Raw genomic sequence first — 25,280 nt, forward strand, 5'->3', positions numbered from 1 at the left:
CCTGTCGCCTCGCCACAGTTTTCAAATCCAAGAGGGGCCTGTTTGGAAAGCTTTGGGATCCTGAAGTGCTCAGCTCTCAACTGAACATCAGCAGAGCTGAGTGTGATTTTGAAAGGCTCCCACCTGTGGTGCTTTCTTCAGCTGAGATGGTGTTGAGGTGTCCACAGACCCCCTGGGCTGACCCCCTGCTAAACCCAGAGCACGCAGTGGTGATCTGCCCCAGCTCCAGCAGGATCTTGGCTTTGCTAGGAACTGAGTGCTCCTTGGGGACAAATTCCAGTAATAACACCAGAAGACTTGCCTCCAAGGTAGAAGAGTAGCTCTAAGCCAGCAAATAATATTGCAGGATGTGCTGGTTTTGCATTTGTTTCTGCCCATATAGCATTTCTTGGTTTTTATCAGCCCTTATGAAAACGTACATTATATCAGGAAGAAAATGAAATTATTACATGGACGCTATATGCCCCTGGAAAAAAATTCAACTATGTGATACAACATTCTGGCAGCACAATGCTCTCAGACTTATGATAATGCATTAGTTATTTTGAAAACTGAAAGTCATTTCAGATAGCCTAGTATGGGCTAGAAACCCTGAATATTACCAGTATCGATCATTAGCACACATTGGAAATGAATGCATGAAATTCAGGACTAAGCAGGGCCCCCTTTGCAGTGTAAAATCTAAAGCTTCATGCTATCTGGGCCAGATTTATAAGAGAAAGTAGACCCTTAATGAACCTAATCCTATTAACAGAGTTGTCAACTTAGATTTGTCATCACAAAGATGTTTTTAGCCATGAGACATTTGATCTGTGGGCAACTTTTTCATCTTTGGAGTATTCAACGCGTGACATTCATAACAAACCACATTTTTTAAAAAATTATAGAAATACAGAAATTAATATTTTTATTTAAAACCCAAGCAAGCAAACAAACAAACAAACCCACCAAACTCTCTCGTGCACTTACTGCCTTTTTCCTGCACTGGGGTTCGACCCAGAGCCACGAGCTGCTGGTGAGCTGTGGACAAACGCAGTCCCAACGCCGATGGCAGGAGGCAGCAGTCCCCTCACACCATCTCTGCTCCAGATTGTCCCTGTGTGGGGATGGCACAAGAGAGTGTTTGTGAGGGATAAGGCTGCTGGTTCCACCTGTGGCTTCCTATACCTACTTGTCTCATTTCCTTATACATGCAATGTTACAAAATAAAGTCGGTATTGTTGAACTGGCATTTGCACCTTAATTTGGACAGAGGACTTGAAAACCAAATTGTAATAAAGCAGCTATTTAGACTGTTTTCCCCTCACACCTACCTGTGTATCATGTATATGTGAAGAACTCTGCATCTATAACAAGACAAAATCTGAGACTAACTACATCAGATGCATAATCAGGGTCAAAAAATATTACCATGCACTAGGACTCTATCGCCTATGCTGTTGAACTGTCAGAATAATGTCTGACCCAGTTTTGGCCTGGGCACTCTCCCAAGCAGTTCCCAGGGCCAGTTTGGGAGTTAGGACAGGCATTCCCACTCGGCAGTTAGATGGGACCACCCTGTTTGGGAGGGTGAGAGAGTTCAATAGCATCTCAGGGGGTTTTCCAGTCCAGCTGGCCTTGGGGCAAGACACCAGTGCCAGGCACATTTAATTTCCTAGAACAGATATTGCACCTCTGTTCTCAAAGATCCTATAAGGGTGGCTGAACACCTGCAGAGACCTGGAGCCTGTGAAGATTAAAGGCATCAGGAGAGACACCATCCAGTCCAGTGCAGTTTGCTGGGCCCCCCAGGGCTTGTCTGGATGGGCTCACTAGAGCCCATGGCCCCAGCTCTCTGCCCAGGAGCTCCCCCTGTTTTGGGTGCTCTCTGTGTATTCTGATGCAGGGCAGTGTCTCTATCACTGTCAGAGCCATGTCTGGCCTTGGGAAAATCTCTCCCTATGAGAAAGCAAGCTTTAACTTTTTTTCATAAGACTCGAAACCCCCCCCCAAAGATAAAATCAGAAACTTAATCCTACGTGTCCATTTCAAATCAAAGGAAACAATAATCAAATCTGTCCAATTTTAGAAGAAAGACCATACACGTATTAATGTGCTTCTTTGCTTCTTGTTGAGTAACCCCACTCTGCTGAAGCTCATTCTAGGACTGCTCAAGGACAAGCTCAGTGCCAAGTGGGTAGAGGCAGGTGACTCGGGCAGAACTGTACTGCTTTAGACCATATCTGAGTATGTTCTTCTTTGGTCAGGGAACACCTTGAACCTCCAAGCTGCTGTGCGTCACATCTCAGACTTAAGTAGGACAGTGGGCTTTGGTGCAAAAACATGCCAGACAACTGTTCACATTGCCAAAGATGTGAAATCACTACAGTAATGTGCAGTGATGATGTCTTAAATTATAAATAGTTCTAAAGAAAAGAACATGTGTGATTGTCTGCTTAGGGGCACTTCTCAGTAATTAGAACTGTATCTTTTTTATCATCCTCTGCTGCTACTTGGGAGGATTTCCAAAGGGCTAACTCTTCTCATAGCCAGCACTTGCTGATTAAAAGCTTAACACATTTTTTCCTGCTACACAATCAATAAAGGAAAACTCTGCTGATTGGGATATTGTTTCTTGCTCCCACAGATCTGACAGCAGCAACCCTTATCCAAAGGGGTGAAGAGATGGCCTCACCCATTTTAGCCACATAGGAGTTAACAATCCTGATAGAGCTCTCCATAATTTCATAGGAGATGTGGGGAGAAATCAGGTTACAGGGAAGTACAGTTATTGCAAACATAAAGCTGGACAAACACATAACAGTAAATAGTGTCTGTGCAGTCGATCACCCCCGTCTGCTTGTCCTGGCTGAGGCCTGAACTGACACATTGCTCATGTACGTCCTTCCATTCATTCTTGCACTCATTCATGCAAACCCCAGACCCCTCACTCTCAAAAACACCTCCTGCTGATAGCATTGCTGCTTATTCATATCAGGCCTTTGCTGCTGTCATGCTTCATTTTGGAGATGTAATGAGGCATTAATGCTTATCTTTGATGTGTGAACTGTGTCAAAATATCCTGTTTTTCTGAGCACTGGATCCATCAGAATCCACCACAAAATGTGAACAAAATCACCATTGTCTGAAAAATTGCCATAGCCCCACTGATGGAGCGTTTCAGGGGGCAGGCAGGAAGCAAGTGTGTGTAGTGCTTACTGCATCTCAGCCCTTTTAATTGCTTAACAAGTTCCTTCTCCTGTCTCCTTTTGCTTTCTCAGACTCACACCCAACCTCCATCCTCTCTTTTGTTGTCCAAGTCCTCCTATTACCCCACTTACCAGCACTGCAACACTGCTTTGATTATGTGCCAGGCAGCCCCTGCCCTTCATCACAACTCAGAGAGGCCAACCAAAGACCTAGACAGAGTTTAGACATGGTTCGGGAAGATGAGGACCCTTTTACCTTTAATTACCTTTAATTCTTTCCTAAGTTTCATGCATCTTTCCTCTGGAAGGCTTCAGTTTAGTGCTGATACCTAAAACTCCCCACCACCCCCAGGGAAATGGTAGCCACCCAGTTTTTCTAGAGCCATTGCTTTGCTGACCAGAAGCTGCCAGGCCCAGCACAGCAGCTGCCAGGCTCAGCAGTTACTGCAGCAGGATTTGGGTGGACACAACTAAGTTGGAATGGAATTCCTGCAGGATCAGCAGGTTACCACGGCCAACACATATGTCAAAGATTTCTAAAATGGCAAGTGACACTGAGGGCTTCAGTTTTTACTGTGCTGAAGCCCTTCAAAAAAATACAGTAGACATGGTCTGAAAAATCTTAGGACTTGCATGGAGGCTGATTGAGCCCCTGAATTCACAAGTTGCACCCAAACACTTTGACTGAAAAATCTGTGCTATCTATTTTGGTTCTCCCTAAAAAAACAAACAAATGAACAAAAAAGAGACTCATCCGTAGATCCTGGGAGAGCAGAAATACTCTCATGTGCTGTTTTTATTTTCTGCTTTTTGTATCAGAGTGAATTGGATGAGAATCAAATACAGATGGCTGGAGATGACGTGGGTTTGCCAGAAGACCTGCAGAAGATGGTGGCACAAGATCAGGAGGAGGAAGAGGACAAGGACTCCATCCTGGGACAGCTGCAGAACATCCAGAACATGGACATGGATCAGATCAAAGAAAAGGCACAAGCCACCTTTACTGAAATGAAGCAGGCGGCCGAGCAGAAATGTTCTGTCATGTAGAAGAGCCACCACCACCCACGGGCTGTGACTTCAGTCTTGTCTCACCAGGACTGCAGAGTGAGGGCAGGCAGAGGGATGCACATAGCTCTAGAGCATAAATATAGAAAAGAGACAAGAGAGAGACTTAAAACCCTGAGGGGAGGGGGAAAAGTTACGTGTTGTGACTGCCTAGGACAAAGTTAGAAGTGATCCTAATTTTTAACATAACATTTTTCCCCATGGAAAAAATGGCTCAAAAGAAGTTAATATTGGGGAAAAAATGTGCCTTTTTCCATGCTATTAAATGCGTATTTTTTAGCAAAATTGTAATTCTGATACATCACATATAGGTAATCACTCATTTAATAGTGCTTTCAGAAATAAAAGCATATATTTCTTATAACAACACGTCTGTTTCAAACATTTTGAAACAAACACAGTATTCAAATACTGCTGCAAAAACTTGAAAGATTTTTTTTTTTTTACCATCTCTGCACTAAATGTAGGGAAATGCAAAAAGTGAAGCGTGTAACTCAATAGCTTGGGACAAAAGTGTTGTCACATGTAACACTGAGTGGGGACTTGTAGGAAACCAAGGCTTGGGAGCTGTCAGTGAGCCCTGCTCTGTAGCAGTGCAGGCTCCTCCAGCCTGCTTTCATTCCCAGTCTCTCAGTCTTCCAAGGTCGAGGGACAGCAGTGACTCTGCTTGGCTGCTCCGTGTGCCAAATTCTGGGGCCTGAGGTACCAGCACCAAACTTGCACAGGTTCAAACGAGCTCACCACGTTGATTCTGGGAGTCACCTCCATCAAAGGCTGAACACAAATCCAGCCCACGGTAGGGCACCTAAACCCTGAGGAAAAGCTTGGCTTTCACTTGTGCTAAATCTGACTGAGGCTGTCGGACAGGCAGGACACTGCTCCTGAGGGGCTCGGGTATTCTATGAAAGGAAGGACTTTGTAACCTCTCCAAGAGCTAGCCTGTGAAATAAATTTGGAAATGAATATATGTAGCACCTTCCTACAGGTTTATAAGTCTCTTTCTGTCTCTCTCTGTCTCCACCTAACCAAGTAAAAATATTAATTTTAAATTAACAAATGCAGTAAGTATGGTTTGTGTCCTTCCTTTCTCTTTCCCTTCCTGCCTGCCTTCCTTCCTTCCTTCCTTCCTTCCTTTCTTCCTTCCTTCCTTCCTTCCTTCTTTCACTCCCTTTTCTCTTTGTCTTTTCTCTCTTTCTTTTTACCCCTTTGTCCACACTTGGGCAGGAGGAAAAATTCTCCCTTTTGGCCAAGTCACCTCTGCAGTGAGGCAGAGAGGAGGGTGAGGGAGAGAGGTTCACCTCCTGCTCCAGCAGGTGCTGGGTGCCAGGATGGCCAGGGAGGGCCACTCTACCACCTTCTGCTGCAGCACTGGCACAGACAGCATGACATGGGAAAAGGCCAGAGAAAATCAGCTACTTTTAAAAAGCTCATTATCATCGATGGTTACAATGGTATCACCTCCATGTCTGCAAAAGGACAGAGAGGGCACTGTGCAGCTTTATGTGTTCATCACACATGGACTGTGTTTTATTAATCTAGGCAAATATATTTCTTTGTATGTCTTTTACCTATTTGCTACTAGAATCCTTTCTAGCATTTCAAGCTGATCATCATTTTTTTCCCTGATGTTACTGGTGAGCACACAGGCACTTTCTAAAAACACTCCTCCCAAACATATGTTGAACTGCTCTTGGTTGGTAGTTCCTAGTTTCCCTGAATGCAGCCAGTTTGCGAACACCAAAAGGAGGATGAGATTCCCTCCTACAAACAGAGCAAGATATAAACCGAACTGGTGCCTCTATTTCGCTTGCCAGTGAGCAAATTTCTCTCATGTGACCGTGTGAGGCCACTTCTGCCACCTTCCCCGTCCGGCAGCTCCTTGGCCGGATGCCTCATCCCGCAGCGGCACAGAGCCTCAGCCCGCACAGCCCCGGGCTCGGCCCTGCCCTGCCGCTGCGTCCCGCACAGCCCCGGGCTCGGCCCTGCCCTGCTGCTGTGCCCCGCACAGCCCCGGCCCTCCAGGAGCCACCGCCCGCGGCACCCGGCAGCGACATTGGGGCTGCCGGCGTAGGGAAAGGGAGGGGTGACAGGTATTCCCTCCGCACTGGTACAAATCTGGCTGCTGTGTCCGCGTGGTTCTGCTCCTTTACAGGCTGAATTGTCTTATCTATAAGACATCAAGCCTGAGGCTTTCAACTTTTCAATTAAAATGTGCCTGGGGCATCCTGAAAATTTTACTGAAGGCATCTGGTGGTTTAAGGGATCTAATTAAATTCGTCAGCAGATATAGGATCAGCACTTTCATGGTTTAAAGGGTCAGAGAAGAAAGTACAGTCAGAATCACCAAACAAGCGATTAATGGGATTCCAAAAAAATGTCAGGGCTGGCAGAGGCAAGCAGGAGTGAGAAGGTGGCTGGGGGCTGTGTGGGATGGGAGCCCTGTGCAGCCCCAGTGAAGTGCTGCTGTCAGGGGAGTGGGCTGCCCTAGGCACCACTGTTAGACCACAGACTCACACCCCCTCAGTCTGCAGTGGCAGAGCGGGGCTGCTTCGCAGAAGGTACCACTTTCTGATCCCACACTCAGATGGCACTTCCTTGGGGTGCTGGGGCCAGGGCTTGCACCTGCCCTGGGGTGGCATAGGGCTGGGCACTGGAGCAGTGGGGCACACTGGGTACAGTGGGGCCTGGCTCCAGAGGCAGGGGATGACCCATCACCGTTGGCCCAGATCTCCCTGAGAACCCTCGTGCAGGGTGTTATGATGGCCAGGGCAGAGCAGCAAATCTGCCCTCAGCAGGAGCCTGATCCTCACCCTGCCGGAGGCAGCTGCCTGCTCCCTGCCAGCACCTGCAGGGCTCATCCCTCAGCACCAGCTCTCCCTGTCCTCAGACAAAAGAGCAGGCTGGGGAGGCGCGGGGGCAGGAGGTGGCAGGGCCACACTGGGAACACGGCACTGGGCACGCAGCTCTCCAGGTGTTTATCCCTGGGGACAGGTCCCAGGGGAGCCTGGAGCAGGGTGTGCAGGCAGGCAGGCTGCACACTCACTCTGCTCCAGCTGGCAAGAAAAGGGAAAGAAGGTCTTCCTCCAATGTCTTTCTCCAACGTCCTTCTCCAATGTCTCGCACTAAACCTTTCTCCTAAGGCTGCTGGAGCCTTAAGGCACAGCCACTGCATGTGTGTGCATGTGCACATGTGTGTGTTTGGGCATGTGCTTGTGTCCCTACGCGTGCACAAACGCACGTGTACATGTGAGCACACACCTATGCACGTGTGAGCGTGGACATGGACATGTCTGTGTGTCTGTGTGTGTGCTGGACAGAAGAGGAGCAGATTAAATTGTTAGGTCACATGGGAGCTACTGCTGGATGGACCCTACCTGGGATTTGGGTTCTTATAGTTAATAGGATCGCTGGAGCTCAAGGCCGTCATCCCATCAAGATAAATGTCTCTAGTGCCCACTTTTAAGCAATCTGAATTCAATTAGGCTAATTGGAAAACAAGTAAAGAAGGATTGCATTAATATAGCCTTATAGCATGAACCTCCACTCCCTCCCTCTGGAGGGATGGCTAAGCATGGCGAGCCTGAGTGTGGGAGCCCTCGCACCCAGCCCATGGTGCTCCCACCAGAAAAGGCTGCCCACTCCCAGAGCAGCTACAGCCTATTCCATACCCACAGCAAAGCCTTTTTTTCCAGTTTTGAACAATCTGTTGGATTATACAGAGCACGCAAACTGCAGGAGGACTTCTGGATGAGTATTTCTCCCTTTACCTTGCTTCCCCCCTGTTGATTTGCTGTCTGACCCTGGAAGCCCCATTTATCTTTCAGGGATGTGTCCCTGCTGCACACCTCTGGTCTAGAGAGTGATGTCCCACTGGCAGTGTGACTTCAGCTTCAAATATCTGCCCTGTCGAGGCAGTAATTATTTCAGCTTGATATAAGGAAAAGGCAGGAGCAAAGGAAGAATCTGTGGCATGTTATGGTGCTGATTTCATTGTGTGAAGCCACGTCCCATACATATGTCTCAACAGCACCAACAGGATGAAAACTGTTCCCATTTAGTCTTTATATGCATGTGCAGGAAGGAGGTACAGCAGACAGCTGCACTTTAGAGACTGTCCATCTTGAGAACTTTTGCTAGTTTCCAAGCATAATTGCAGCAGTAATTGTAATAATATATTGCCAAAAAATAAAAAAGCTGATGGAATGGGGAGTATACCTTGGAAAGGCAAGTAACAAATCCTGTCCCTTTCAGCCTCTAACGAATACTCAAATTTGATTCTGATTGCCCCTGTAAACATCCAAAAGTATACTTGCAAAGCTGTGAGGTACCATAGATAAGTTTCTGAGGCTTCATACTAACATGACACAGGTCCCAGGGGACTCTGTGGCAGCAAGGGATTCAACTGACAGCCAGGACGTTATACCCAAAGGGAAATGTTCAGTTACCTTTCTTCATCATTCTAAATTCTGTTACCAGAGAACCATTAGACTTCCTCCCTCCCCGCAGCACTGTGATGCCTCACATGCCTGCCTGTGCCTCAAGTGTGGCAAGAGAGAAAAGAGATTTGGAGCTGGGAGAGTCAGAGCTCTCTCTGCTCTGCTACAGGGTTATGGGGGTTTTTTCAGGCGTTTTTTTCAAATTGGGACCAAGGGAGTTGCTTCCTCTTTCAACAGCTCCACTCCCCTGCAAGAAGGATGCTCCTGTGACAAATGTAGCTTCGTATGGAAAATACAGCTGTAGTTACTGCTGAGGAAACGGGATCCTTCTCTGTTAGAGAGGAAGATCTCTTGTGTCCCGTGTGGGACTCACACACCCTGCTTCAAGGGCGGAAGGTTCTTTTGCTGAACATTCACACTGTGATTAACAGCAAAAAAATTGAGCCTTGCCCCTGTAACTGCCGATTTTGACAGACACCCTAACAGCAGCATCTGTGCCAGAATCCAGTGCCCTTCATGGCACTGACTAGAGGGTTTTGCACCTTCATCTCACCTTGCTATCCTTCTTCTACAAGCAAAAATTATTCCCAAATTTGCCCAGGGCTTCTGGAAGGACGGGCATGTTTTGTGCCGGTTGTGACTGCTGTAAAACCCCAGCTCCAAATTAGAAGAAATTAGGGACATTGCACAGTTCATTCATCTTCACTAATAGAGTTCTTGGGAAATACACATGTAGATTACGGGAACACAATGGCCCCTGACTGATTGCTTTGAGTACCCTCCAATGCCCCTACAATGGTATTGACTTGCTTTTTATATTGTGCACAAAAGCCACACTAACCTTTTCTTGTCTCTTCTGTTGGCCTCTTCCCTCTTTGAAAACGGATGGCTGAGTTCTTTCGGCCCCAAACCACTCCCCCACTCCCAAGCAGTCAGTGAAGGCAAACCTCACCTGGAGCTAGAAAAAGCCATGCCCTTCTAAAAGTAATTAACTTTGGGACACAAGACCATAAACCTGCAAAACGTGTCGGCACTGGCAGAAGCAACCACTGCCAATCTTTGAAGTGATTCCTCTGGAAAAACCTACACAAAATGCAGCCTGTTTTGGTAGGAGAGGAAGCAAAAATGAGGATTTATTGAGTGAGGTCATGCCTTTTATTAGACTAGCAAATATATCTGGAGAAAGCAGCACCAACAATGGTGGTTTTCATTCACACACACTCTCCTCAGGCTTCAAATGGAAGCATCTTCAAAGCTAAGTGGAGGCTGAAAACCACTCTGGATGTGACTGTGTTTGTCACTTAAACCACCTGGGACAAAAGACATCTGGTGCCTCAGAGGAACTGGGAAGTGCTAGCGTAAAAAGCGATAAAGTGACGGAAAAAGAAAAGCAGCAAAAACATTGATGCGGGAGACGTGACGCCGTTGCCGGGTTAGTGCTGCGTCCACGTCTTCCACCAAGCCAAGTACCAAGTGATGTGCGGGATCTGGCTCTCTGCCTCACCTCCACAAACATTTGTACATCCCCCATGAAACCATGCCCCGGCCGCTCCCCCCCCGCCTCCCTCGCGTCGTGGAGGACAGGGTCACAGAATCGGTTCTTCTCACAGGCTCTGTTCTATACCAGCGTCTTGGAAAATTTCCTCACAAATATCGCCTACCACATGCCCCGGGCTTGTGAAGTCTTAAAGGCCGAGTCCACCTCCTTCAGGTGTCTCCTGCGTCCCTCTTGCCCACAAGCACCCAGTCTGTAAAGCGCCTTTGGAGGCAGCCGGGCGCAGAGCGAGCGTCCCGCAGGGCACCAGCGCAGCGCCGTTTACCCCAGTGCCCCTGACCCAGCCCGGTGCAGCGGATCCTCCCGCGGGGCAGCTTTCGGGCCCAAACCGATGCACGTCAAATCCGTCCGGGAGGGATGTGTGCTGGAGCCGTCGGGCAAGAGAAACGCTCCGAGAGGCGCCGCACAACGCGGAGCCGCGCCGGGCACCGGCTGCCCCCCGGCCCGGGAGCCCCGGGCTCCCGCCCTTCCCCGGCCACTCCGCTGAGCCCCTTTTACCGGGCCCGGCCGCCGCGCCCCCGGCAGCGGCTCCCGCGACTCCCGCCGTCCCGGGTCGGTCCCGGCGCGCCCGGCGCGCCGCTCGTCGCCCGTCCCACCGCGGTTTCCGAGAGCGCTGCCCCTGTCCCGCGGCTCCGGCTGCGGGGCTCGGCGGGGAGCCCTGTCCGGGCCAGCCACCGGCTGCGGCGGGGGCCGGCCCGCCCCTCCTCGAGGGCCCCGGATGGCATCGCCCGGCGCCGTCCGGGGCCGGGGCCGGGGCCGGCGGGGCGGGGCGGGGCGGCCGGCGGGGGCCGGGGGATGCCCTGCCTCCCCCTCCACGCCGGAGGGGCGCGGGGGCCTCGCCTTCCTTCTCTCCCACCGCCCCCCGGCACTCCTCCCCCGCCCAAGGAGGCCAGCCCGCCCGGCGGCGCCGTGCCAGAGCTGCCCGCGCCGCCCCGGGGCCGGGCGGGACCGCAGCGCCGCGCCGGGGCCCCGGGCCGGCCGCCTCATGCACCCGCCCGGCGCCCCGCTCGCCATGGCCGAGGGCGCCTTCTCGCTGTCCGCCCCGGCGGCGCGGAGCCCCGGGGGGAACCCGTCGAGGCTGCACAGCATCGAGGCCATCCTGGGGTTCACCAAGGAGGACGGGTTGCTGGGCGCCTTCCCGCCCGACGGCACCGCCAAGGAGGCGGACCGGCGGGGGCCCCGGCACTGCCTTCCCAAGATGCCCGGAGAGCCGCCGCCGGCCGAGCCCCAGGGCCGCGCCGAGCGCTTCCAAGGTGAGCGCGGTGGGGCAAGGCTGGGCGCCGGGGGCGGGCGGGAGGGCGAGCGCCGCTCCTCCGCGCCCTCGGGCGGGCCCCGCGGGCAGATCCCGCCGGTGACCCGTCTGTCTCCCCCTCGTAGAGCCGTACTGCCCCGGCAGCGCCAGCCCCGAGCTGCCCGCCGGCAGCAGCGGCGAGGGGAAGCCGTCGGACGAGGAGCAGCCCAAGAAAAAACACCGGCGGAACCGCACCACCTTCACCACGTACCAGCTCCACGAGTTGGAGCGCGCCTTCGAGAAGTCCCACTACCCCGACGTGTATAGCCGAGAGGAGCTGGCCATGAAGGTCAACCTACCCGAGGTCCGCGTCCAGGTAACGCCCGGCCCGGCCCCCGCGACGGCCCGGCCCTGCCGGCCCCCGGCATCGGGCAGCCACACATGGCACGGCCTGGCGCGGTTCGACGCGTTCGCGGCGGCCGGAGCAGCACCGATCGGGCGCTCGGGCCCGTGAGCGCAGCACGACCCCGACCCCGGCCCCCTCGCTCCGGGCGGTGCGCGGTTGAGCGGCCCCGCAGGGCCCCGCCGGAGCGCCGGGCGCGGCAGCCGCACGGCCCCGGTCCGGCCCGGCCGGCGGGACAGCGCGGGTCTCGGGGCCGGTTTGCGCCCGGCAGCTGCTTCGTCAGTGCCGCTGCCCTTTGAGTGGCGCGTCCCAGCCCGGGGCCGCCGAAGCCCCTATGCTACGGGGTGGCGGCGGGTGGACAGGCGGGCCAGCTCTGCCGCGGGGCTGTTTTCCACAGAGTGCGAGGCACGGGGAAACGCCCGAAGCCCCCAAACCCTTCTGCCCTGGCTCGGCACGGTGCAGCACATCGCCTGCTGCGTGCTTCCCTCGCTCTGTTTCAAGTGCATCGCCGCACCCAGGGGCGAGCCTCTGCCCGGGGCCCGACTGATACGGTTGTGCTTGCAGGTGTGGTTTCAGAACAGACGGGCCAAGTGGAGGCGGCAGGAGAAGTTGGAGGTGACCTCCATGAAACTGCAGGACTCGCCAATCCTCTCCTTCAACCGGTCGCCACAGGCAACACCCATGGGTCCTCTCAGCAGCAACCTCCCCCTGGAGACGTGGCTCAGCCCGCCGGTGCCCAGCAGCACGGCCCTGCAGACCCTGCCTGGCTTCGTGGCCTCACCGCAGAGCCTGCCCGGCAGCTACACACCACCGCCCTTCCTGAACTCTCCGGCAGTGACCCACGCGCTGCAGCCCCTGGGGGCCATGGGGCCGCCGCCGCCTTACCAGTGTGGGGCCACCTTTGTGGACAAGTTCCCCTTGGACGAGGCAGACCCGCGCAATACGAGCATTGCCGCCCTGCGGCTGAAGGCCAAGGAGCACATCCAGTCCATCGGCAAGCCCTGGCAGACAATCTGAACTCCCTCTCAGCACCTGGGAGAAACCCATGGGGAAGGCCCGTCCCAGGATGATTGAGGGACACCCTTGCCCTGCCTCGGCTGCCCCGGATGGCTGGGCACAGAAGGGCTGTCCCTTGCACCAGCCTTTCCCCCACGCCTTGACTTGCTTTGTATTTTGTGGTCCCTTTAATTCCCTTTTCCACATGCCCTGAAGAGTTAGGGGCCCAATCATAGCTTAGGAAAAACAATCTCTTTTGTTCTGTCTCCTTGGTTGGATCCTTTAGTCACAATAAAAGCTGCAGTAGGGCAAAGAGCTGTGTAAGGTGCCTGGGAGCCCAGGTATCCTGCCATACCTGGGGAGGGGTTTCTGCTTTTGCACCATTAAATGGCAACATCTGCATGGAGGCTGCATCGTGTTTCTGCACTCAAACGGGCTGCTCGGGCTGGACCCTCCGCTGCCTGTGATGCGTGGAGGGGTGGGAGATGCCTGGCTGTGGACTCTTCTCCCTCCTCCTCCAGCAGCAGGAGCTGGCTGTGGCCCTGGAGTCTGCAGCCCCACAACAGGGAGTGTGGCCAGATGAGGGTCCCCCCAGGGCACAGAGGCGCCAGGGCCCTGGCAGTCCGTGGGCCAGGCACAGCACTCCCACAGCTGCTCTTGCAGGGCAGCCCTAGGTTCAGGTGGGCTTTGCCTGCCCCCTGCCCAGGCAGACCGGGGGCAGTGCCAGTCCCCAGCCTTTGCTGCCTCTGCAGAGGAGGGGAATGGCAGGGGTCCCGGTTCCCTGCAGCCCAGCTGCTGCGGCGGGAGACAGACGGTCACTTCCTGGGCACTGGACACCCGGCTGGGGCCTGGCGGGTGCATTCTGCCTGGTCTGGCTGCCCAGCACAGCCCCCGGAGGCTGGCACAGCTCTAGGCCGTGCCTGCTCCCCTGCCCACCCAGTGCCCATCGCCCGCCTGCCGAAACTAAAACTGCGGCATCTTTATTTTTCATTATCTCCGTTACTGCCTGTAATGGGGCTGAGAAGCTGTAATGAAACACCCCTTCTCCTCCACTGGGCATGGGGTGCTCTACACACTCGGGAGGTTGTGGCAATTAACGTTTCTCATTAGGGAAGAGAGAAAGATGCACAAGTGCCCTCATTGTGTTCTGGGGATGATTCAATGCAGACTTGGGAGACCTCTCCTTTCACCATTTCCCACTCGTTGTGGCCAGACAAAGGCTGGCGTCTAATTATATTTTCACAATCTGTGCGTATCTTTTAAGAGTCCTGTCAGAAACAAGTATGTCAACTTTGTTCAGCTTCACTTCGGAGAGCTTTTTAACCTTAGACAGCAGTTTCTAAACATCCCTTCACAGCCTTCTCCACAGCAGCCCCCATCTATTGTCTGGAGAGCTTCTTTTAAAGATAATAATAGGAATCCTTCTGTTTCCAAACGCCTTTTCCTCTCTCCCCAGCCTCCCTGCAGATCCAACCTACCTCTCTGGACCAGAGCACACACAGTGCCCAGGCCCCCTGGCCTGCCATCCCTGAGCCATGCTGGTTCAGGGCATGCAGGGAGGCCCCGTGAATGTCCCCCCTGAATTCAGGGGAACGAAGCCCTGCTGGGGCAGACCCTCCTGCTGGGCTCTGGACTTGGCAGTGCTACTGTGTGTGCGTCCGTGGAGGTGCCCAGCTTGCCCAGCACACCTCTCTTTGCTCCCTTGCAAAGAGGTGGAAGCGCTGTCAGGAAAAGAAGCGCCATCGCTATGGGGACCGGGGGGGTATTTTGCTAACTTCTAGTAAGGAGACCTGAGTGAACTTCTGGGGTGAGGAGAGGAGAACAAAAACCCTATTGCTTCAGGTTTTAGGTCTTACTCCAATGGTCCTTTCACAGGTGAGCCTTGCTTGCACCACCAAGGATGCTGGGGTTGCAAGAAGGTACATCTCTTCTGGTGGCTACGAGGGAAGGCTTTCTCTTGGTGTGCTTGAGAAGTGCCCCCACAGCCTGGGCTGTGTCAGCCACAGACACACACTAAGGAGTGACTGCACAGGCTCTGCACACTCTTCCTCCTTGGGGGAGGAACAATCCCACTTGTCATTACTTGGGAATGAGTCGACTCCCCAAGACTGCAGTGGTGCTTTTCCACATTTTGACACTGCTGCCCTCCCTCCCTCCCTGTTGCTTCCAGTTCTCCTGTATCCTGTAAAGCCATTCCAAAGACCCCCCTGACTTCCTCATCAGCTGTCAGCACTGTAATGGATCGACTGTGTGCCATCATGTCCTTCAAGGAAAGCTATGAGTTTACTGCTAAAAATAAATATTTTACCAGCTAAACATAACTGGGCAAATAAAGGGACGGGCCTATGCAAACTCACAACTTTCTTCTACCCTATCTAGTTTTCCATGTTCCTACACTTTCTTTTAAATTGTCCCTTTCCTTTTTAAAAGCTCATTTGTTCATTTTGTTGTAAATATCTTCTCCTTCTTAATTGGGTGCTGAGTCTAATAATCCTGCCTCGGCTTGTTAACTGTACAATAGCAGTCAGAGTTAATGACCCATTAGTGATTAATTCCTTAAACAGCATCTAATTGCTCACTGTAAAACCTTTTCTTAAAACTGGATTAAATCATCTAGATCCTTAACCACTTCTTTACTCTAACTTTGCTAAGGCTATTAGCATGGCCTTTACTGAGTGGTCTGTTTCTTCTTTTGCTTAAACTGTATTAGCAAGATAGTATTTTTAGTGTCTATACTTATTTGCAACATCTGACGTTCTAAGGAAGAATAATATTGATAAAAGACTGCCAGTGAATGAATAATTATGAGGAAAACACCATAATGCAACTTGGTCTCAATAGCACCATTTCTCAGCAGAAAGCGTACTCTGATCTCCCTTCCCATCCTTGTTGAAAATCCTGACAGTATTCAAGAAAAGTAGCAAAGACACCAGACCTGTTTAAGCCCAGGAGAGTCTGGAGGTGAGATTCGGCTCAGTGGTTTCCCAGTGGAGCAGGACTGGCTCTCTGTCCAGGATGGCCCCTCAGTTGCTGCCGGATGGGTCAGAAGCTGTCATCCCCTCTGGAGCAGCAGGCCGGTTGTCGTGTGTGCTCCACTGCCACGACAGGTCACAGCCCCTGGGAGATGAAAACACACAGAGCTCAGCCACAGTTTGGATTTCTGTTACCAACTGTTGCAGCTGAGGGCAATACTGTTCCCTTCTGCTGAGGACATGTCAATGCAGGGAGTTGAAGGACCATGTTTCCATCTGCCCTGGCTACATCTGACAGCCATTTCAATTAAGAACATTTAGTTTCTTACTAAAAATCTCAAGTATCTATTCAAAGCTCCTGGTTACATATTTCCTCCGTCTCCCGGGACATACTGTGAAGTCCAACAGGTATTAATTCAAGGGGTTTCCCTTCAGCTACAGTGGTTTTGGGCTGGACGCTGAGGTTTTCTCTTCTGCGCAATCAGCGTCCTCCTGTGTCAGTGTTGTAAACCTTGGGACTTTATCAACTCCCTTCAGTCGTTTGTCAGCCACAGAGTACCCACCTATGAAATGTTATCATAGGAGAAAATAGTGGAATAAAACAAACAAAAGAGGGCAGAACGAGAAGCTGGTTATACGAGGACACTGGTCACTCTGACAACATTACCAGTTTCTCTGGTAGAATCAATATTGCGTCTCCTCTCAGCATCTCTGTGCTCTGCCAAGGCATGATGTGAAAACTGGCTGACATTTGGCAGTCATCCCTCTGTCATATGACATTTCTGCCCCACTAAGATTGGGATTGCAGAGCCGGGCTCAGTGGAGCGGCTGAGGGACTGCAAACAGCCGCGGCCCCGGGGCTCACCCGGCACCCGAGCGCACAGGGGCTGCCCGGGCCCGGGGCTCCCGGTCGGCTCTCCCTTGTCCCGGGGCTCCCCTCACGGTCGAGGCTTCTCTGTCCCCGGGATTCACCGGGGCTCACCGGGACTCACCTATCTCCGGGGTTCACGGGAACTCCCCGCACGGCCGGGCTCCTTGGGGCTCACTGGCTTCCCCCGCACTCGCCTCACGGTCGGGTCTCCCCTGTCCCCACAGTCCCCTCACGGCCGGGTCTCCCCTGTCCCCACTGCCCCCTCACGGCCGGGTCTCCCCTGTCCCCACAGTCCCCTCACGGCCGGGTCTCCCCTGTCCCCACAGTCCCCTCACGGCCGGGTCTCCCCTGTCCCCACACATCCCTCACGGCCGGGTCTCCCTTGTCCCCACAGCCCCCTCACGGCCGGGTCTCCCCTCACGGCCGGGTCTCCCTTGTCCCCACAGTCCCCTCACGGCCGGGTCTCCACTCACGGCCGGGTCTCCCCTGTCCCCACAGTCCCCTCACGGCCGGGTCTCCCCTGTCCCCACAGTCCCCTCACGGCCGGGTCTCCCCTGTCCCCACAGTCCCCTCACGGCCGGGTCTTCCCTCACGGCCGGGTCTCCCCTGTCCCCACAGTCCCCTCAGGCCGCGGCCGGACTCGTGCACGCGGAACGGGGTCTCCCGCGCCTGCCCTGTGGGCGGCGCGAGGGCGCCGCCTGGCGGCTGCGGCGGGCGCTCGCGATGCGCAGCCGCCGGTGCCGGGCCGGGGGAGCGGCGGGGAGGGCGCGGGGCTGAGGGGAGGGCGCGGGGCTGAGTAGATCTGCTGCGGGGAGAGCGCGGGGCAAAGGGGCTGCCGGGGCTGAGGGGCTACCAGGGCTGAGGGGCTCCCGGGGCTGAGGGGCTGCCGGAGCTGAGGGGCTCCCGGAGCTGAGGGGCTGCCGGAGCTGAGGGGCTGAGGGGCTGAGGGGCTCCAGGAGCAGAGGGGCTGAGGGGCTGCCGGGGCTGAGGGGCTCCCGGCAGAGCTCCCCGCGGGGGAAGCGCAGCACGCTGGGCTTAGCCCATCTTTGGGAAGGCAGCGGCAGCGTCCCTTTATTGAAAAGGAACGAGACCAGGGAGCAATTCAAGGAGAAGAGCTTCGGTGGACAATGAATCATTCTCTTGTGCCTTTGTTACTAGCTGTGACACTGCCCCTTCCATTGATTGACTCAAATAAAAGCTTGAACTCAGCCTTTCTGTCAGTACTATTTATTGCGAATGTCGAAATGGCATGTAATTTTGAACTAAGATATGAACTGATCGGATAGGTAAGTCATGTAGTTAATTGGAAGACCCTTCCGTGACAATCATATATGTGTGTGTGTATATATATATCAAAGCCATTCAAGTGTGAAAATACAACCTTGAAAATGAAGTAGAGAGAGTTTAGTCATTGCTGAAACATACAAGAATATGTGTATTTAGGTATTTTACACAAAGGAATTCTTGTGTACAGAAAAGAGACCTTGTTGATTATCTGATACAATCAAGTGCTTGTGAAATATAGTCTCTTACAGCAAATATTCAATTTCTTCATGATTTAGAGACCTTCTTTCAGCTTGGAGTGCTCTCTTTCATATTCACAACTTGAAGCAGATAGTCCATCATCTAATAAAAAAAAAGAGATATATTATTTATAGACCAGTCCTGCAAAGAGTAATTCACTAAGTTAATAAACCTAATATAAGTTAATAAGCCTAATATATAACTGCTCTGGGTATTCACATAACAAGCACATTCCTAATAATCTTTCCAAAACAGACCCCATTTGTCTTGGTTAGTGTAACAACCGACTGCCAAAGTACGAGGAAAGTCATTCTCCCAAATAATTCTGTCTGCCATCTCATTTATATACTGTCTCATCAGTGTTAAAAAGCCAAGTCATGGAAACAATTTAAAGTTTATTTTCCAACTTACTTTTACAGTTAGTCCAACTTGGAGGAGAGATTTTCCTTCTGACCCGTAACTACATTAACTTAATTTATTCACAGAATAAAGAGCAGGCAAGATATTAACTGAAAACAAGAAAAAAATGCAGGTACACCATCCTAAGCCAACCTCCCAGAACTATTGTGCTCATCTCTTCCACTTTTTTCACTATTTGTGTGTCGCAGCCATTATCCCTACTCTGGGTGAGTCCTTTAGTAAGAACTTTTTTATTCTTAAGAGATGTACAGCCCACTGTGAGTATCAGTGGTGACTAATGCACTGGATGATGTCGAGCAAGGCCCTGAATTGAGTTACTGTATTTACTCCTGCAAACTTTAGCTCTGGAGATTCCTGATCTTCAACTTAAAATTCGAAATTTAAATTAAATCAGCTAAATTCGAAAGTGTCCATGAAACAAAGTTCTCGTAGCACATTTCCTCCCAGCACTGCCGGCCTTTGCTGTGCGCAGCAGGTGGGAACAGAGGGTTGCACACCCGGAGACAGACTCCTCCTGGCTGGCACCTCTGCGAGTGCAGCCTCGGTCCCTGGGAAGTGCAGCCGTCAGTGGTGCCGTGCTCTGGGCCAGCTATTCCCTCAGCTGGCAGCAGGGTTCACGATTGCCCTTCTCTTGCTCACGTTTCCACACCTCAGTCCAACAGGCCACTGCGCTTCAGGGCAGAGTAACCTGCTGCAAATACGGTCTCTAGTTCCTCCTAGAGCTGGTTTCTGCTCCAAACTCACACATAATGTGGCTGGAAAAGTATTTAATGCCAAGTACAAGCTTTTTGTATGCCCTGTGCCGTCATTCTCAGCTTACTGTCCGTGGTCACCCACCCCCAAGGCAGGCAGCCCCATGCACCCATCCCTTCTGTGCGAGGACAGCTTTGTTAGCTGTGCTACAGCAGCACCTGTCTAACCACAGCCAGACAGAGTTTGTAACCTGGAACCCCTCACACCCAGACAAATCTACAGAACCAAAACCCAAAGGTCATTTATGCTCTTGCATCCCTGTGCTCACGTGTGACTGAATTTCACATGCATATCAGAATTCCACCTTTATAGATAAGGTCTCTTTATAAAAAAATAACTTTTAAATTAAAAATAATAATTATTATTTAAATGGTTAGGAAACTATCACAGCCCTCAAAAAAGTAAAGCACATTCCTTCCAATCTTCATGTTCTTTTCATCTGGAAAGATTTCAGAAACACCTTGACTTTCAGGTGCTGGGTTTTTACTTCCTGAAGCCGAAGGAAAAGCAGTACATCGTACCCTGCCTGGGCTGTGTATCAGCAGGTATTTGTGTCCAACAGCAGGAAAGCTCAGCTACTACTACTTTCATGATTATGTTTTACTTCAGGATGGAGACAAAGTAACAGTTGAATGATGGAAATTAAAGGTTCTATGGCCACATGAGGTTCTGCGAGTTGTCCTATGTCTTAGCCACAGGAAAAACATGACCTTTTTTACTAATCATTTCAGAGATCTGGATGTTTAAGGCAATAATCTCATTATTCCACATACATGTTCAATGCCTGACCACAAAAATGTTGATATTAATTTAGGGTCATAGTACACACATATGGATATGATTCAACTTACTGGAGGCAACTTCCAGCCTTCATAAGTATGATTTATTGCCAGACACTTTTAGAAGCTAAAATATTTCCCTCTTTACATAGAATAATGGAATTTGTTAATCTAATTTGATTACAAAGCTGCACACTGTGGAGCTGAAGATGGAATGATTTCCTTTTTGGACAGTATTAATCACAGTTAATATAAGCATTGCTGTCATAAAGCCATAGCCAGAAAGAAACCTATGCACAGCGTCCAAACCAGTGGTGAGAGACCTAAATCACGGCTTAATTTAATGGGGAAATTTTTACCTGCATTCAAATAAAAGCCTAAGTATTCATGGATTTCACTGTACCAGGATTTCAGGAGAGAGACTGGGCCAAAGTTAACCCAGGAATATTAATTACATCATATTGCAGTAGAATATGAGAAGGAAAGAATCTTCACATTAATATCTTCAAGAGGGCATATTAATCTTTTTATTCTATTTCAATGTCACCCAAAAGAATTCTGCAGCTTTATCATTATGTCTGTGCCTGAGGCATTAGAAAGAAAGGAGTCTTCTCGTAAATTCTGTGATTTACATTAGACCCCAATTACTTTCTGTAAAACTTCAGTTATCCCTCACAATGTATTTTATAGGATTTTCCAAGAGAATAGGGGTAAATCTGTTCCACTGCCTTATTGTCTTGTAAAATAGTGCTAATCAGAACATTATCTTGAGGGATGAGGAGGTGGGTCCCAGGCACATATTACAGCTCACCAGTAGCCACAGACTGATTTAGCAAGACCACAAATAACCGCGGTAGTAGCCAGCACCGTCAGCTGGGGAAGGCAAAAGAGACAAGGACAGAGGTGGGAACGGAGGGAACTCTGCGGCCCGGTGGCTTTACCCACGGACTGGCCGTTCCCCCCCGAGCCAAGGAACAACATCCCGAACAGCGACAGAGCGAGAGAGTCAGTGGGATGGCAACGCCTCTGCCTTCCTCTGCCCTCACATCTGTCTGTCACACCAGCTGGGCTTTGCCGGGTAACACAGAATGGTGCTGATGTGGTCACCTCAGCATGAGGAAAAGAATGGTTCAACCGAGCAGCTTGAAGGGAACCCAGACACTAAAATCTGTTTAATGCTTGCTGGTTTCATGCCCAATAACAAATTGATTCATCCAAAATAAAATCTGTGAGTGGTAATCTGTAATCAAGAGCAAAGTCTTACTGTACTGAATGTCTAATGCATGAAATGCATTTCTGCTGCTTTTCTGGACAATCCTCAAGTTAGAGGAAGCTGATATGTTACTGTAAAGCAAAAATTGAACACCGTGAGTGTCTTTGCAGGTGTTATCTTACTTACATCTTTCCAGCTGCTATTGTCATCTGTCTCCCAGGTGTTCCTGGCATACCAGGGAAGCCCTCCTTTTAAAAAGTGAGAGCTTTTATTTTCGTTCCTTTCCAGCAGCCGTAGCAAATATTTTGAGATTTCTTCCCACTGCAGATAGTCTTCCAGCTGCTTGACATTGTCAGGTAATGCTGAAAATGGTGTTTTGCTTTCTTCTTCAAAACCATAAGGAAAATCTCCAGTGCTCTTTTTTCCCATTAAATGTCCTGTAACAACAATGACAGTAGCACAAAATTAACCAAAACGGGTAAAGATTTGATTGTTCAAATATCGGCTGGACTGTGCTACTGATTGATGGAAGGGAAGGGCAGGAGCTAGAAGATGTCAAAACTGAAGCACTACTGGGACTGCAGATTTTATCACGGTGTCGCACGCAATTAATTTCTTCTGTCTCTTGTGCTGCCTTGTCAGAGAAAACGTCGCCGAGAACGGGGCAGCGACAACCAAGCACTTTGCTCGGAGCTACGGAGAAGCCCTCGGTAACATTTGCTGGAATAAGAAGCGGACTGAGAAGCTGTAGGTTTTAGACTTACCCTACCTTGACACCGGACGCGGGAACTCAGCGTTCCGGTGCCTTCCTAGGAGTCAGACCGGACTTACCCACAGCCCAGTGGCTGCCGCGGGGGTAGATCTTGGTGAGCGCGGGGGTCCCGCCGGGCTGCAGAGGCGCCGCTCCGCCCTGCGCCGCCAGCAGCGCCAGCGCCAGCAGCGGGAGCGCCCCGGGCCGCCGCGGGCCGCCCCCCATCCTGCCCTGCCGCCGCCGGTGATGCTACCGGTGATGCTGCCGGTCGTGCCGCCGGTGGTGCCGCCCGGCTGCGGCTCCGTCCGGGCGAGGCGCTGCCGCCGCCGCCGCCGCCGCCGCCCATTTATACGGAGCCGGGACGGGCACGAGCGGAGCTCCCGCGCCTGACGCCTCCTCAGGGGGCCGCGGCAGCCCCGGCCCCCGCCCGCTCCCGGCCCCCGCCCGCTCCCCGCCCGCTCCCCGCCCCGGCCGCTCCCGCGGGGGTGCGAGGCCGGCCCGGCCCGGGAGCCGCTCCCCGGGCGCTGACGGGGCGGGCGCTGCCCCGGGGGCTTCCCCTCGGCCGCGCTCGGAACACGGACGCGGACCGCGAGTTGGTGCCCCCGCTCCGGCCGTCGGGGATCGGGGCGGCGGGCCCGGGGCACCTCGGGGCGGCGGGACGGTGCCAACGGCAGCGTCAACGGGGACCCGGGGGCTGCGACGGGCACGGGACAGCGGGCGAGGGACCGCGGCGGGGTCACCCTCCGCACCGCGCGGGCCTCGGTTCGCCTGCACTTGGTGCAGAGCGTCTTACTGTCCCTCACTGAAACAGAAAACCTCGCGCCAAAAGCTTATTTTAGTTCCCAGTCTCAGGTAAATTTCCTGTCACAAGTGCCAGTAAAGTGGACACAGCCTTGCAAGACTTTCTGCTTTCCTTGGACAGGGACCTGTAAACTTTCCAGCCCCCTGAGGCACCTGGAACTGGCCAACCCTGTAGTAGTTAATGGATGAAAAGGTTTCCATCCTGAAGAGGCAGTGCAGAGAAAGGATGGACGAATCATGGAAGGAGACAGTTATATCCCTGTAAGAGCCATAAAGCTGAACACTTAAATACACACTCGGCCCCGGGCACGTCAGTGGTTCCACTGGAGTGAAGGTGGGTGAGTAGTGATGGGATATCAAATCCTGATGTGCTGTTTGTCCCTCAGGAGAACGACAGGGACAGGATGGAGTCATGTGGAATGGGCGCAGTTTATGTGATGATTTTGCTCTCTGGAGAACTATGCCAGAAGCTGGGATACCCAGAGAACAGAGCTGCCTGCAAGGAACCTGCCAGATCCTTTGGCTAACCCCACATGGCTGGAACTGAACTACACCCAACGGTAGCTCCCATGGATGTGAATTACCATAATTTCCGGGCAAACTCTAGTACAATCCCTTTTGAAGTCAATTGTGTATCCTCTTGTATGAGCTAATTTGTTCCCTTGTTTAGTCACAGTTTATTGCATCTTCTTTTACTGATTAATGTGATTCATTCTTTTATTTTGGTTATTAATTATGCATTCCTGCTTAATTTACAATAGTATTCTCATGCCTCAATCACGAGTTTTGCTGTGCAGTACAGCTACAGACATGTGCTCTGTGCTGAGTGACAGCTGATCAAATAAAATATTGCTGTCCATGGGAAGTTCGGTGCAACTCAAGGCAGGAAATCCAAAAATTCAGGAGACTGTCCATTTTCAGAAACCAAAACCAAACCCAAGCAAACATGAATTCTTATTCAGTTCCGTATTGCCCAGTAGTGCCAAGTCTCTTTTACTGCAAACACTATGCAAACAAATAAACCTTCCTCATATGTTGTGTATGTGCCTTCATACATTTCATGCGTTACAGGCTATGCCTTCACATTCATTCTCATTTTGCACTGCTTTGAGCTCCCTTCATTAGCAGAGGCTGCCAAGGCTCCATGGTTTGGACCCCTCAAAGGCTGATGAATGCCTGGTCTGTGGTTATCAGGTTATCTGGGTGCTGGGCAGTCACGTCTGGACAGGCAGGACAGCAGGGACGTGCCCAAAGAACGTGCTTTCTCCTTGGACTGGGTACCTCTCCCTCAGCCCAGCTGGGGATCTAGCCCACCCTCTGAATCAGCATTTCTTTACTCACTTGTTCATAAGGATAAAAAAACATAATATGGATTTATTCTAATTATTATTTTTATTAATCTTTTCAGAAAAATAATAATTTGATAACATAGAGAAACAGTATTCTGGACACTGCAACAGAAAAGGATTCAGGTACAATAAAAGGATGTTATCAGCTGAGACTGATTCACTCATTTGAGACAATCTTTCTCAAAAAAAGAAGCCTGCTAACATAAATTTGTGTTTGAACACCAAGAAACAGCTCTCTCCATTTTGAAATACCTTTCTGCTTTTCATACATCCCACAGCAAAGCGAACTGTTGTGCTCCAAGGCAGGAAAACACTAATGGTGTTTAAATGCTATTACCACAAGAGCACTTTAATTTGCTTCCTTTACATTTCAGACAACTTATCATTGTTCTATCAGCAAAGCAGATTCTATGGAAATGAAAAGGGCTAAAAGAAAAATGGTGTGCCTTTCATCGTCTCCTTTGTAGCGACGCTGGAGTTAGACACAGCCAGGATATACGGGCAGAACAAACACTGGTTTGAGCGTATCAGCCACGTAATAACAGGGCACAATCACTGAGGAATACTCTGTAAATGTTGAAGATGCTGAATAGACTAATCTCCAGCACTTCCAGCCCCCACCCAGGGCAGACGTTCTGCAAACAACCTGAAAATCAACTCACTGCAGCAACAGCTCCCTGAAGAACTGAAGACATTTTTCAGAAAAGAGCTCCACAGCTTTACAGAGGCTGAATAATATGAAATAATAAACATTTATTTAATAAGGCCCAGTGTAAGACAGTTGATACTGTTTGTGCTGCATTTTGGGAAGCCCTAGACAGCTGAAGCTGAAGCAAAGGGATTGCTCAGTGCATATTTAACGTGTGCCAGTGTGCTGTGCCAGCCAGCCGTTCTGGTTTTACAGTTTCTGTGGTGGAGGGGTTCAGTAACTGGAGAATTAAAATGGGAAGTGTTTATGGACACGCCTGTGGAG

The 25,280-nt window shown here is 51.4% G+C and overlaps 3 protein-coding genes and 2 long non-coding RNA genes across 5 annotated transcripts in view; 3 read left to right on the forward strand and 2 right to left on the reverse strand.

The window, feature by feature from the left end:
- The window catches only part of CPLX4 (complexin 4), a 21,869-nt gene extending 17,238 nt beyond the window's left edge, over window positions 1-4,631 (forward strand). Inside the window, exon 5 of the mRNA XM_032676199.1 lies at window positions 4,008-4,631. Coding sequence (XP_032532090.1) covers window positions 4,008-4,235 — 228 coding nt within the window. The 3' untranslated portion in view covers window positions 4,236-4,631. The remainder of the gene's footprint in view (window positions 1-4,007) is intronic.
- Window positions 3,945-16,965, reverse strand: LOC116780839. Its single transcript, XR_004354662.1, has 4 exons — window positions 16,839-16,965; window positions 15,810-15,991; window positions 4,995-5,192; window positions 3,945-4,322 (listed from the first exon to the last, which is right to left on the reverse strand). It is a non-coding gene; the product is annotated as an uncharacterized LOC116780839 (long non-coding RNA).
- Window positions 11,230-13,280, forward strand: RAX (retina and anterior neural fold homeobox). The gene is made up of 3 exons (XM_032676193.1): window positions 11,230-11,497; window positions 11,622-11,851; window positions 12,443-13,280. The coding sequence occupies exons 1-3, from the start codon at window positions 11,230-11,232 to the stop codon at window positions 12,893-12,895; spliced, it is 951 nt and encodes a 316-aa protein (XP_032532084.1). The 3' UTR covers window positions 12,896-13,280.
- Window positions 16,966-17,928: 963 nt separating the features above from the next.
- GRP (gastrin releasing peptide) lies at window positions 17,929-22,575 on the reverse strand. The gene is made up of 3 exons (XM_032676200.1): window positions 22,238-22,575; window positions 21,593-21,843; window positions 17,929-18,343 (listed from the first exon to the last, which is right to left on the reverse strand). The coding sequence occupies exons 1-3, from the start codon at window positions 22,380-22,382 to the stop codon at window positions 18,290-18,292; spliced, it is 450 nt and encodes a 149-aa protein (XP_032532091.1). The 5' UTR covers window positions 22,383-22,575; the 3' UTR covers window positions 17,929-18,289.
- Window positions 22,576-22,862: 287 nt separating this feature from the next.
- On the forward strand, window positions 22,863-25,071 carry LOC116780842. Its single transcript, XR_004354665.1, has 2 exons — window positions 22,863-23,292; window positions 24,367-25,071. It is a non-coding gene; the product is annotated as an uncharacterized LOC116780842 (long non-coding RNA).
- The last annotated feature ends 209 nt before the right edge of the window (window positions 25,072-25,280 follow it).

This window comes from Chiroxiphia lanceolata, chromosome Z (assembly GCF_009829145.1).
Source record: "Chiroxiphia lanceolata isolate bChiLan1 chromosome Z, bChiLan1.pri, whole genome shotgun sequence".
NCBI classification, from domain to species: Eukaryota; Metazoa; Chordata; class Aves; order Passeriformes; family Pipridae; genus Chiroxiphia; species Chiroxiphia lanceolata.

Coding starts and splice junctions, on each gene's coding strand:
- RAX (XM_032676193.1), top strand. CDS start 11,230: ATGCACCCGCCCGGCGCCCCGCTCGCCATGGCCGAGGGCGCCTTCTCG. Junction 11,498..11,621: donor CCGCGCCGAGCGCTTCCAAG/GTGAGCGCGGTG, acceptor TCCCCCTCGTAG/AGCCGTACTGCCCCGGCAGC. Junction 11,852..12,442: donor TACCCGAGGTCCGCGTCCAG/GTAACGCCCGGC, acceptor TTGTGCTTGCAG/GTGTGGTTTCAGAACAGACG.
- GRP (XM_032676200.1), bottom strand. CDS start 22,382: ATGGGGGGCGGCCCGCGGCGGCCCGGGGCGCTCCCGCTGCTGGCGCTG. Junction 21,844..22,237: donor CGGCAGCCACTGGGCTGTGG/GTAAGTCCGGTC, acceptor TTGTTGTTACAG/GACATTTAATGGGAAAAAAG. Junction 18,344..21,592: donor ACAATAGCAGCTGGAAAGAT/GTAAGTAAGATA, acceptor TTTTTTTATTAG/ATGATGGACTATCTGCTTCA.